Source organism: Schistosoma haematobium, chromosome ZW (genome assembly GCF_000699445.3).
Source record: "Schistosoma haematobium chromosome ZW, whole genome shotgun sequence".
NCBI lineage: Eukaryota > Metazoa > Platyhelminthes > Trematoda > Strigeidida > Schistosomatidae > Schistosoma > Schistosoma haematobium.
The window spans coordinates 43,150,226-43,163,075 of NC_067195.1; the positions used below are offsets into that span (position 1 = coordinate 43,150,226).

Below are 12,850 nucleotides of genomic sequence, written 5' to 3' on the forward strand. Positions count from 1 at the left end.
CTAACATTTGGCGGAGGGTGAAGATATGATCAATACATCCTCGACCAGAACGAAACCCAGCCTGATCCTCGCGAGTCAATCTTTCTCGGGTTTTGAACAACCTACGAAGTATGATGGAAGCCAATAGCTTGGACGCAATCGGAAGTAGACTTATCCCCCGATAGTTGTTGCAGGAACGACGTGAACCTTTTTTAAAGATAGGGACAACTATCGACTCATTCCATGACGTTGGTACACTCTCTAGTTCCCAAACCTTTGTAAACAACGTCGTCAATTCCTTAGTCAGAAAGTCACCACCATCTTTAAAAAGAGCCGGAGGTAAGTCATCTGGGCCAGGTGATTTGTAACGCTTCAAGAGTTGGAGTTCCTTGCGGACTTCCTCCTCGTTTGGTGGATCAGTCGTCACCGGCCATGGAGGGCAGGACAGTCTGACCGATGTTGCCGGAGCAGCAGCAACTCATACGACGGACCACAGTGCAAAGTCGTGCATGGAGAACAGCTGACAGACGCATTCCAAGTAAGGATCGGCGTCAAACAAGACTGCTTACTCTCCCCCAATCTTCTGGATTGTGAAGACCTTCACATCTCAGAGGAAGCACGGTATACATTGGACAGCTCGGAGTCAATTAGAAGATTTGAACTTCGCAGATGACCTGGCCCTTCTATCCTATACACACAAACAAATGCAGACGAAGATAGCTAGTGTAGCAGTAGTAGTGCTTAGCATACACAAGGGGAAAAGCATGATCCCCAAATACAAAATGGAGGACACAAACCGAATAATTATTGATGGGGAAACTCGGGAAGAAATGGATGCTCTCGCATACGCAGACGGCATCATCGATGAACAAGAAAGATCCGATGCACACATAAAGGCTAAGATTGGCAAAGCAAGGGCTATAATTCTACATTTGAAGAATATATGGGACTCAAAATAAAGCAATATCAAAGTGAGGATCTCCAACACATACGTCAAGACAGTTTTACTGTACAGAGCTGGAACGTGCAGAACTACCACAACCATCATCAAATATGTTCGAGTATTTATAACTAGTTTTCTACACAAGATACTCAAAGTCTGTTGACCGGAAACCGCCAGCACCAACTTAATGTAAGAGAGGACGAACCAGTTTCCAACTCTAGAGGAAATAAAGAAAAGACGTTAGAAGTGGATAGGACATATATTACGGAAATCTCATACACATAGTTCCCTTTATCATTTTGAAAAAAAATAAGAGCAAACATTTCGGCAGAATAGCATGAATTCATTTTATTTCGTAGATTTTCGTCATCCGCTTACAACTTGTGATATTCAAAATCATAATTACACAATGGGTTTAAATTACTTGCATGAGAGGTTTGATGGATGTTACGGAAATCCTCAAACTCCACCGCGAGGTAAGCCACAAATTCGAAATCTTGGAAGGAGACGGAAAAGAGGAAGGCCACGAACACATTGCGCTGAGAACTGGTGGCAGACATGAAAGGATGAAAATCGACTGGAATAGATTCTCCAGGACAGGGTTTGATGGAGAACGTCGGTGGATAGCCTATGTTCCTCCATGAGGGGTAACAAGCATAAATTCTGTGAGGTTTGTTTAACCGTTTAAGAATATCAGTTTGGAGTTAGAATTTAGTACACAACACAAGGTAAGTTTGTTTCGTTTTGCAGGATTTATCATCTATCTTATATCACTTGGCTGAGCATGATGAGTTACAAGCTGTAAAGTTGAGTTTGAAGCTATTAAATGATGGATGTCTCCGAACTGATCAACTACTACTTCTAATGAAGTTGCCCTGCCAGTGCAATAATGTTGATGTTCAACCAAATTGTTCGTCTATATTTTTGTCAAACGATGGCTCACTAAACACCGAACTAGTCAACGAAATTTTTCAAGGACAGCAAAAATGTGTTAATCAATTGTAATCCATTAACTAGTACATTCTCCAGTGTTCTTGCTCTGTATACCTCTCGTGTGTACTCTCTTATAAGCAACTTCATAATTCTGGTAAACATTCATTCGTTTTTTTGCAGTCACCAGAACATTCAAATTATATGGATACCATTACGGAGTAATCCAAACTAGTCACAAACTACGATATGCATGTTCAATGTAAGAGTAAGATGTCGCATATTTCCCGTTCTACTGAAGTGCGTTCACCACCAATATTGGTGGTCTATAATCGGAAAATCCAAAAACTTTCCGCTAATTGTGCGGTCACCTCAAGCTGATAATAATAATTCTTGTACAAAAGTGGCTCACACGGCACTGAAAGACATGAGCGTTTAATATTAGGAAAAATTGTGATGAAACAGGGCACTGAGAAGGATATGCCAGTGGCCACTTGGGATCGAAAACTTTCTCACACTATGTTGATTCAGCTTCTGGAAACAAGCTAGCGTTATTTAAAAGTGAACGAAATTAAGTAATTGAATTAACAGTATAAGCTAACTAGACAGTTTCATTATCTAAAATTTTTCAAGAATGTGTAGTGAGCCTTCTCCAATTTGCAACATTTTTCTGACGATATTTCGAAGATCATCAGGTCATCAGATATCACTTAGGCTAATATGTATTATGTAACCCACAATTTGTTTGTATTGAGTAATGTATTACCTCGACGTTGTGTACTATTTTGAATATTTTACGTAATGATGTGGGGTTGGTGTGTTATTTATTGAATATATATGTCGTGAAATGACTTTGTACTGCTTGTTAAAGCTTTTAACGGCTGAACTTTATTGAAAATAAATCTATTCATAGGGTTGATAGCGGCATGTTTTCAAAAACATTACTAAAGTGCCAGCATGTATATTCGTATGCATGCCGATGGTCGAAATCAAATATTGAACAATATTTTTGTGTTCTTAAAGCAGGTAAGAGCTCACAAAGTATCATTCGAAGAGTATGGTAAATGATTTTGTTCTAAACATTCTACACATCGAGTGAAAGTCACGAATGCTGTATTTAATACACTTTTCAAAATCATGGAGATGTAACGCCAACTGACTCATCAGCGTATTCTTTATAAACGCCAGCTTTCGTTGAAATATTGTTTTGACAGCTGCTCGACTACAATCTAAGTAGGAACAGAAGTTTCTGAATATAGATTTACTTCGATAATGTATTGAAGAAATACGCCTCTACCACTGTTATTTATAAAGATCATTTGATGATTTTTATGAAAATTTTGTCCTCAGGTTCTTGGTTTTTTGAATCCCGTGCTAAAAAGCTGTATATCAAGTGAATCTGAAACCAAATAGTTCATGTACATAATTTATTTCAGATTTGTGTAGTTAAGACATAAGGTCTACAGTCCATGTTATTCTTTTTCTAGTATGCTTCTATGAGTGTCTAGTATTCTCTTAAATAAGTCAATTGGAGGTGAGAGCATCATTGCTTCAGGTAACAGGTTCCAAGAATTGATGACTCGCTTTCATGTCTACCGTCCATAAGTTAGGATTGGCCGGTGTCACTGTTTGACACACCGTCTCATCTGCGGACTTGAATAAGCTGATTGCATAATTAAATCTCATCAGAGGTGGGAGGGAAGCTTAGATGGAAGCTCTGACTAAATAGCCCACTGTGTGACATAATACCTGGTGTTGTTATATTGAATGATGTATTCTATAAATACTACTGTTTGCTTTCTGTCTGAAGGCGGTAGTTCGTTCGGAAACTGTAAATCTCACGTGATGCAGAATGTAAATGGTTTAATAGGTAAGTGCAACGAACTCGCTAGAAATTAGAAATTGCTACAGAAATTGTAGATAAAGCAGATATTAAAGTAATTGCAGGAGACTTTGAGTCAATAAAGATAATTTTTTAAAGCAAGTGCTGAAATCTAGAATATTACGCTTACTCATAAGTTTAAGATTTCCGTCTTCGTATAGTTGAAGGCTTAACTCAGTACATACCAGAGCCATTGTAAACAAAAGGCAATTTAATAGTATGCGTGCTTATAAAATATGCCACGTGTCGAAACTTCTAAGTATACAATACATTTACGCCCCAATATGTATTTTTAGATATCTTATTTAAGCAAAGACCACACGCTTCAAACCGGCATATTACTCGAGTTTTATTTGGTTACTGTAGAAGACTATTTAAATTCATTGTTCAAAATATGCGTAAAGCGCCATACCGACGCAAATTGTTATCAAGGCTTACTGCGTAGAAAACAATAAGATAAGAAACCATCACTATAGCTGGGCAGAGAATCTTATTCGTTGAGAGATATACAAAGGTGCATTTAGGTGTTACTCATATACAGCAGTTTTCAGCTGGATTTTTAGTCTTATTGCACTAAATTACTTGGTGTCTTCTCTATGTGTTTTCAAATCATAAATATTATTACTCAATTTACGTTGAAAGTGTCATATCTTTTATTATGTTTGTTATATGAAATGACCTTTTGTACTGCAAATTATGGTTTTACGGCAGTTGTTGATAAGTGCATGACAGGACTGATTTACAGGGTGAAAGTGTAAGATTTTGTTTGCCAAAATGTTAAGCGAGGTTTAGACCTTTTTTTACCGTCTTCGGATCCGATCATTATTAAGTTCTCACGAAACGATAGCTCTTGACGTTTGAATCATTATCGTATTTTCTAACATCAACGATACAAGTGGAAATGATTTGTTTATATTGGTAGAAAAGAAAGAAACCACGAGGGAATTTATTGCTTATTAAGACGATTTGTTGACATATTATATTAGACTATCAATATTGTTCAAGATATTTAAAATAGCCAAAATTAAATTTTTGTCAGGAAGAAAAAATAATATACAGACAAATAAACGATGAATAGATTTCACTCAAAATGTTTAAATTGATCTGTAAATGGATGAAGATTTCATTTCATAGTTATAACCAACATTTTGTATTCCAAACTAACTTAAAGCTTTTAAATATGTCGACCTGTTCATTTAAAATAATGGCGATGTTTAACATGAAAACATCCCTTCGGTGAATTTCGTGTAATATTTTGTGATGTTCTGGGGTTCAGTAATCCCTGAAATAAGGTGTCATATGTTGATAATTATTATGAAATAATGCAGTGCATTTTGCAATGCTAAGATTTCGAACGTTGTTAGACCCGATGTCATATATTTAGTTATCCATTGGTGGCCGTCTCTTGAGGTAGTATTTTCTGAAAACTTTAATTAAAGGTTAAAACAACTTGATGCTAAGAGGCACTAGGATATTAAACTTCCGGTTTTTTAATTGCATGTTCATATTCTTGTTTAGTTGATTTATTTGTTTTTAAATTTAAGAAAATCACTATCGATATTTACATTTCATGAAGTATCCAGTTGTAAAAGAAATATATCCTAGGGAACACTTTCGTTTCTTAAAATTCCACAAGTTAATTTTTGGATGACATACGATGAAGATGAACTCCTTTAATCTTAGCTTTGTTATAAAGTCCTCTAAAATACATTAAAAATAATGAAGCATAGTGTAAATAATATGCGAGAATTACAGTGGATATGAGGTATAGAATACAACACTGGTCAAAATAGAATTGAATTACTCCATTTTTCCAAGGTCATGAGGTTTATGACGTATATAGTGTAGGGATCATATAGATACCACTGTTACGTGTAGTGATTAGAAGTTTATTTTGGAACTATGATAAAGTTTTTGTGGAGGTTTGCTGAGTGGTTTTAATTGATTTGGCTACATATAAATGTGCGCAGTACCAAGAACAGTTTTTCACTGTGAATAGATATGACGTTTCACTCTTAGCTCGACTAGTTAGTTTACACAAAAATGTATACATATTCATATGATTCCACACTAACCCGTTTCTTACTGCATTAAATACATAGTATTAAATAATAGGCATATCACTATATATATAGAACGTTAAGTCCAATTTTCATAAACTTTTAAGTTAATTGATTTTTACAGGTGCACGTATGAACGGAATTATCCGTATTCTGTTTTATTTTCAAGTGTTTTGTTCAAACATATATCATTTACTTCGTTTCGATAAAAGTATACTCACTTTATGTTACAGTAAACTATTTCATTATTTACCCAAGTACTATATGTACTTGTGTTTGTCTTCGTTGATTTGTTGTACTTACTGATGCCACTGATATTCAGGACTAAATTTTTAAATAGGGAAACTGCGTGGTGAACATAATTTCCGCCACCGTCTAAATATACCAAAGATAATTGAATGTTATCATTAAACAGTTTGTAAGAAATTTAAAATATTTCATCTCTTTTTGTTTTTCAGCCATATACAGTAACAAGATTTATTATTATTATATTACACTGAGTTATTCGATTGAACGTAGTTAAAGACGCATTCCGATGAGAGTTGCTGATCAGCATTCTCGATGCGTTAATAATCGATCTCACCCACCTTCCTGTACTTCAGAATGCAGACAACGTGACAAGGATCTGGAAGAAGTAGGTATTCAAAATATGTTTTTTGTAAGACGTTTGAAGCGTTAAACTAAATGTTTCTATCGTAAAACCTTAATAATAGTCTACGTAATTTTTATATGTACTCCTACATTATTTTGACAATGGATCAATTATCAAAGTTAATAATCTAACGCTGAAAAACGTTTTAAATATTTTGTTCATTTTGAACATCATATATGGGTAAGTTCTGGTCAAAAAAATATCAACGCTTTTCAGTATTCAAATTTATTTCCTTTATATGAATCTATATAAAATATAAACCATTTTGATCGACCAAAGTATTTTATATAGAGTGACGCAAGAATAGTGAGGGCGTTTTGTTCACCCACAAGTATTTAACTATTCTAGAAAAATCCTGAGATCTTTGCTATTTTTATTATTACTCAGTCATGTATCTGATTTTACCATAGCAATGTTTAATAACAACACAATGACTTATTAGTTTTGATAATCAGCATCCAAGTTCGTATTCAAATTAGAGAATATGAACATCTTTTTACTTTCTCGACTGTGGTCATTCACGGCAATTATCTGGATTGGCCGATAGATGGGGAATATTTTTTATCTTGATATTTTATTCGAGATAAATGTCGAAAATAGTGATCAGCTAATTTAATTCAATTACAAAAATGAATGAACAGGTAAATCATTACTGTTGTTGTTAGCAAATAACACACATAATGCTCAAGTCAATGAAATGACTAGAGTGGTCTTTGGAGTGCATTTCTCGATGTGATGTGAACAGGATTTCAGTTTAGGGATTTAAAATGGTTCAAAAATGTATTTTTTTATTACTGGACAAATCTATCAGTCCATGTTGATATATGTGTATTGTCGCATTATATATATATATATATATATATATATATATATATATATATATATATATACGTATAAAAACATATTTTAGGACTCAAACTGTGATTTTTTAGGCTCGTTCACGTGCTACTCAACTTGAAAAAACGATGAGATGGTGGTCAGATTGTACAGCTAGCTGGAGAGAAAAATGGGCATCATTACGTGACGAGAGAAATTATTTACGAGAGAAATTGAGTTCAACACAGAAATCTTTAGATGATGCAACGGAAATTATAGAGACGTTAAAATTGGAGAAACAACAATTACTTGAAGATTTTTATCCATCGAATAATCAACTTCATAAATATAATTCTATTTCAACTATGAAATCTACCATTAATCCAATTTGTTCAATGAAACAAGAAACTAGTCAATCAGGAATAACAGAATCGAATGCAGATCAAGATATGTGCGGTATGTGATTTTGTTGTGTGTGTTTAATATCTAACAAACTTGTATTATTTCGGCAAAATAATTGCATATGAATGAATTGGTTATTAACTTTAATGTTCATTAAGAAAAATTGCGTACTACAAACATAGTATTTAATTATCAAGTTAGCAAGTGAAAATAACAACCGAACTGCTTTCGAAGGCATTACTATGCTTATTCATGTAAATGGTTTTGTACCATGGGTTAATATAAATAAAGGATTACTGAATAGTAAAAAGTACTAGGGAACTGTAACGCTCTAGTTTAAAACTGCTCTACAGAGGATTTCTTCTTCTTACGATATACAATCAGAAAAATCTGGGTCTTGCATTGATCATGATGTTATTTGTTCGCTGAGTCGAAGCCTAGAAGTTCACTTTTCCGAATACTCATCGACTTGTAATATGATACAAGTATTGTGCTGTGCTATCGGTAGACATTCGTCTTTATTTTTAACCAGTTTTGGAAAAGGAGTTTTTCTATGTTTTTTCTGAGCGATCGAATTATACTTTAATAGCTCAAAGAACTCAAGGTTTTGAGTTAAAATCGCTTTAGCAGCCATTAGGATAAAGTTCTAAGGATTCTCTAATTTGCATAAATTTACCTAAACTTCCCTTAGGTTTTAGTATATCTTCAATTAGTCCACGATAAAATTTACTGTCATATGACATATAACGATACAAACCCACTGAATTATAAAATGTAGCATCAGCCATGATGTTTTCACACTGTTGGAGAAACTGTAACCAAACACGTCCTGGCTATTAGTAGCATGCTGGTTCAATCTCAAAAAGGACTGAAGTTCTGTCATATTAGTAATTTTCAAAGTTAATCGAAATACACTTTAAAATAATTTTAGTTTATGTAAACTATCTGAAATCATCGTATAATAAAAATTAAACTAGAAAATCTCGATAAATTCACTCGGTTTTCGATAGCTTCAATAAACTGGTTTTATGATCACGTGTAGTCTTTTTTTCAATAAAACAAGCGCACACACTTTGTTTAAAAATTCGATGTCTGTCCAAATTGATAGAAAAGAAAGATTCATTGGAAAGCTTATTAGGTCACTACTTATAACAAATCTCTTCCCAGTGTAACATTTTAATTTCATTCTCTCTTAATTTTGAGTGAAATTATTCAAGTATTTTTACTTTGTTGCTTTATATTTAAATTATTATTCACTCAGGGTTTTACTCTAAAATCAATTGCCAAGAGATCTGTACAGTAATGTAAGTGATCAAATTTCAATTTGAGCAAGAATAGCACAATTTGTCATAAAATAAATTATTTTTTAATGGCCTGTCATCAAAAGAAAGCGATATAAACGACCTACGTAGTTAGAAGTAAAAGTTTGGGAAACTCTAGTTAATGAAGCTGCAGAAAAAGTTCGAAGGGAAGATGAAAAGTTAGTAAAAAGCATGAAAACAATGTTACTCAGTGCAATTAAGATTAGAACATGTTTATGTAATGGATGAAATTTATTTAGTTTGATTTTTCTTATCAAGACAAAGGCAGGTTGACCGTATCTTCTGTATATACTAGTCTAGTTGGAAATATTTGATGACAATGGGCCCTGTAAGGTATACTTGATGTTTGTGTATTATTTCTAAAGCCTTGATGAAATCTGCTTTAGTCCAATAACGACAAAGTACCTGATGATCGTACTTATAAAGTTATTGTTTTATTTCAGGTATGGGTTCCAATGTTCATGTTCAGAAAAACTTCCACAGCCTTTTCGATTAGTTGCTTCTGAATACCGCTTTCACAATTAAATAAAAATTCACAAATTTAACTGGCGGTAGTTTAAGAAAAACACTGATCCACTTTTAATTCATTTAATGAATATTTGGTAAAGGAACCTGATCCTACATAATCTCAGTTTGTATCGATCCACTGAATTCCCCTCATTATATTAATCTTATTCTAATAACATACTTATTTTTATCACAAGCATTATTATTTAAAATCTAAAACTTTCCTTAATTTGATATACATGAATAAATATAAGTTAAAAGGAATATTATCAGAAGTACTCAATTAGTTAATTTTAAAATATCTTCGTTTCTCGATAAAAATAACGTTTAAAAGAAAAATAGAATATGAATCTTCACGACCTTATACATGGGATGTACAGTGGGTTGATAAGATGAAATGTCCTGTTTGATCAGTTCAAAGGAGTTGGCATTTTCATTTTTCTGGTATGAAGAAATGACTACTATCATGAATATTCAAAAACACATAAACTACTTATATGGTTTTCACAACTAGATATTGTTTTTAGTGACCATCCAATTCGGTACACATAGTGTAATAAGTAATTGCTTATGTTATTTTTATTATATGTGGATCTAGTGTTTTTTAAAATGATCAGCATCACTGACTGATATCATTTTGAGAGATATTAAGAAAACTGAGGATCACTAGTGTTGTATCGTATGACTGCAGATTAGACGCTCAGCGTATCTATCGATCGGATCAATGACACGTAAAACACGTACGAGCAGCCTAGAGTCCTGATTGGCCCTGTTTCGCTGTCTAGCCCAGCCAGTTGAGTCCAGAACACAAGTCTCAGCCTCTGAGTTATGAATCATTATATTTCAGACATACTCTATTTACATACCAATCAACCAGACCACATCGTACCATAAAATAGAAAACAACATTTGTACAAAATTTGACAAGTGAAATAAATATTGACCAATAGGAAATGTCCATTTAGAGTCCAAGGACACCATTAGACTTAACATGACAATTATTGGTATATTTTTCCGAATATCCTAACAACCGGAAAAACCGTCTTACTCTAGTTTGGGTCACATCTGAACTTCCATGACCCTCCTTGTCTAACACATGACTAAACAATCAGAATTTTCATTTGCTTCAGTCTGCACAGTATAATTGCGATACTGAGTTAATGCTGTTCGATGATGCGAATTTGCGATTTCAGTGAATTTGTAATTCAGAACCAACTAAATCTATTTTCGTTGGTAGTGGTTAACCGTGCTTCATTACTGACTACGTTGACACTGTAGATCCTGAATTCCTAGTGGTTATTTTTATGAATAAAGAATAAACTACTAAGAAGCATTAAAATTTTTTCAGTTAGTTATATTTATCTACGGAAAGTAAGTAGTATATGTGTACAGACGCACGATCTTTGAGTCTATTCGATTTACATTGTTTCTATTTATTCAAGCTATTGAAAAACGAAACAGATCAAAAGATATTGGAAGTCAGTCAACTGGATTTTCACATAATAATCAAGTGAGTACTAGAAGTATTTAATTTAATTTTCTATAACTATTCTTTCCTGTTTACACTCACCTCTACTATTCAAAGTGTTATTCACTAAAGAAATAGTGAAGTTGTGTTTTATTCAAAAACATAGTATATTAATGTAGATGGTGAGCAATTTTATTTTGGTATTAGAAATGTGCTTTGCAAACGTGTTCTGCATCAGATATAGTATGGTAATTAGATTTAGTTCCCTGCTTTTGTTGACAATAATTAATACCAGGTTATTTGTCACAGAAGCTCTTCTTGAATTTTTGTCTGCATGACAGTTCAAATAAATGTATGGAGCCGTGACTGAACCAGTTAGTTATTTTGTTATGCTACCATCGAGTCTGTATATTAAATGCCGAGTTCTTATGAAAATTCTGACGAACTTTCTATGAAGAGTTAGTAAATCAATAACGACCACGCCCTATTTTTTTAAAGTCTGACACTCATTCTCTGATTATTTTTAGTCAGTGTTTTCCAACTTTTTCAATTTAACCAATGATGTCTGCCGATTCGATTGCAGTGATGACCATCGATTTTCATTGGTTCAGCTTTTCATCGAAAACTGAATTACATCAAGACATTATGGTGCTTTGCCATATCTGTAAACATGTGGTAGCATTTGGGTCATACAAATAGTTTTTCGAAAATGTAAAGTGTAAAATGTAAAGTAACTACAATCTGAATTATCAAAATGCTTAAATTTCCCTCTTTTATTGACTTGTGGAAGAAGGTAAAAGTACAATAGTGAGAATATTTTTAAAAACTCAAAACAGACAGATAAATGCAATTAGATCAAAAGTAGAAATAATGAAAATGATTTTCTTTATTGAAACAAGCAGTTCAAATACCCTGAGTGATTCTCAAAGAAATAAATTTACTCTGAAATTTATGTCTATAACCTATACGCGCAAAAGCTCAGTTTTGTTTTACACAGTTGATATACATAAAGTTAGTAAAATATTTCAGTTTACCTGTCAGTTTACCCGTCAACTTTTTTATTCTAAATTTAAAATGGTAGTTGTTAGCTTTTCCATTTATTGGTTAAGTATTTTTTTTGACTCTCTAGTTCTCTTGTTTTTATATGTAAGTAAATTTATATGTGAACGCTTAATGTAGTTAGAAAGATACGATCATCGACAGTCCTGAATATTAACAATGGGAAATTACAAAACCTTTCTAATATCTCCACATCTAGTGAACAAGTTAATGAGTATCTAGACCCATGTAGCTTGGTGAGTAACGCATCAATGTGGGAAGAGTTGGGCACTAGGTTACAATCTGAACACTGAAATGGAAGTAGATGCGGCTGACATGTTTCTGAAAGGTCGAAACACACTCGCTGGTTTCCACTGTTAGTTACATGCCTAATGTACTAAACTAAGAAGTTGCTATCAATTTCTTGATCTTTCTTTTATCGAGTTTAAAAACAATATGAAGGTTGTTTTGAGCATGGACTATTGGTGCCAGATGAAATAGCATTGAAAACTATAAAGGTATGAGACAATTATTGGATACCAACTTCATTGTTGTGTGGCAAATATAGAAGAAATTCTAACTCTTGGGACTAATTTATGATTTACTATTATTCGCATTTTGATTACATAGTTAGTAGATAAGTGTATTATTGAATTAATATACTCTCCCTATTATAAGCTTCCAGCAGACCTATTGACATTTGTTATACGACTTATTATTTCTTAATTATTATTAATTATAAACCGTGTGAATCGCTTTCTACAACTTATGACATGATTGTAAAGTATGGTACTCTAGACACAACACATCCAATCCACATTGGGAACAATCCAGATATCAGCACACAGGAT

At 33.4% G+C, this 12,850-nt stretch overlaps 1 protein-coding gene across 2 annotated transcripts in view; it reads left to right on the top strand.

Moving 5' to 3' along the window:
* The first annotated feature begins 2,608 nt into the window (after positions 1–2,608).
* Positions 2,609–12,850, top strand: part of MS3_00003622 (uncharacterized protein) — a 32,304-nt gene continuing 22,062 nt past the window's right edge. Inside the window, exons 1-4 of one of the 2 annotated variants that reach the window (XM_051211466.1) lie at positions 2,609–2,667; positions 6,253–6,428; positions 7,379–7,718; positions 10,936–11,003. In XM_051211466.1, the coding sequence (XP_051071529.1) occupies positions 6,330–6,428; positions 7,379–7,718; positions 10,936–11,003 (507 nt within the window). In that variant the 5' untranslated portion in view covers positions 2,609–2,667; positions 6,253–6,329. The remainder of the gene's footprint in view (positions 2,668–6,252; positions 6,429–7,378; positions 7,719–10,935; positions 11,004–12,850) is intronic. The other variant, XM_051211467.1, reaches the window with a different exon arrangement.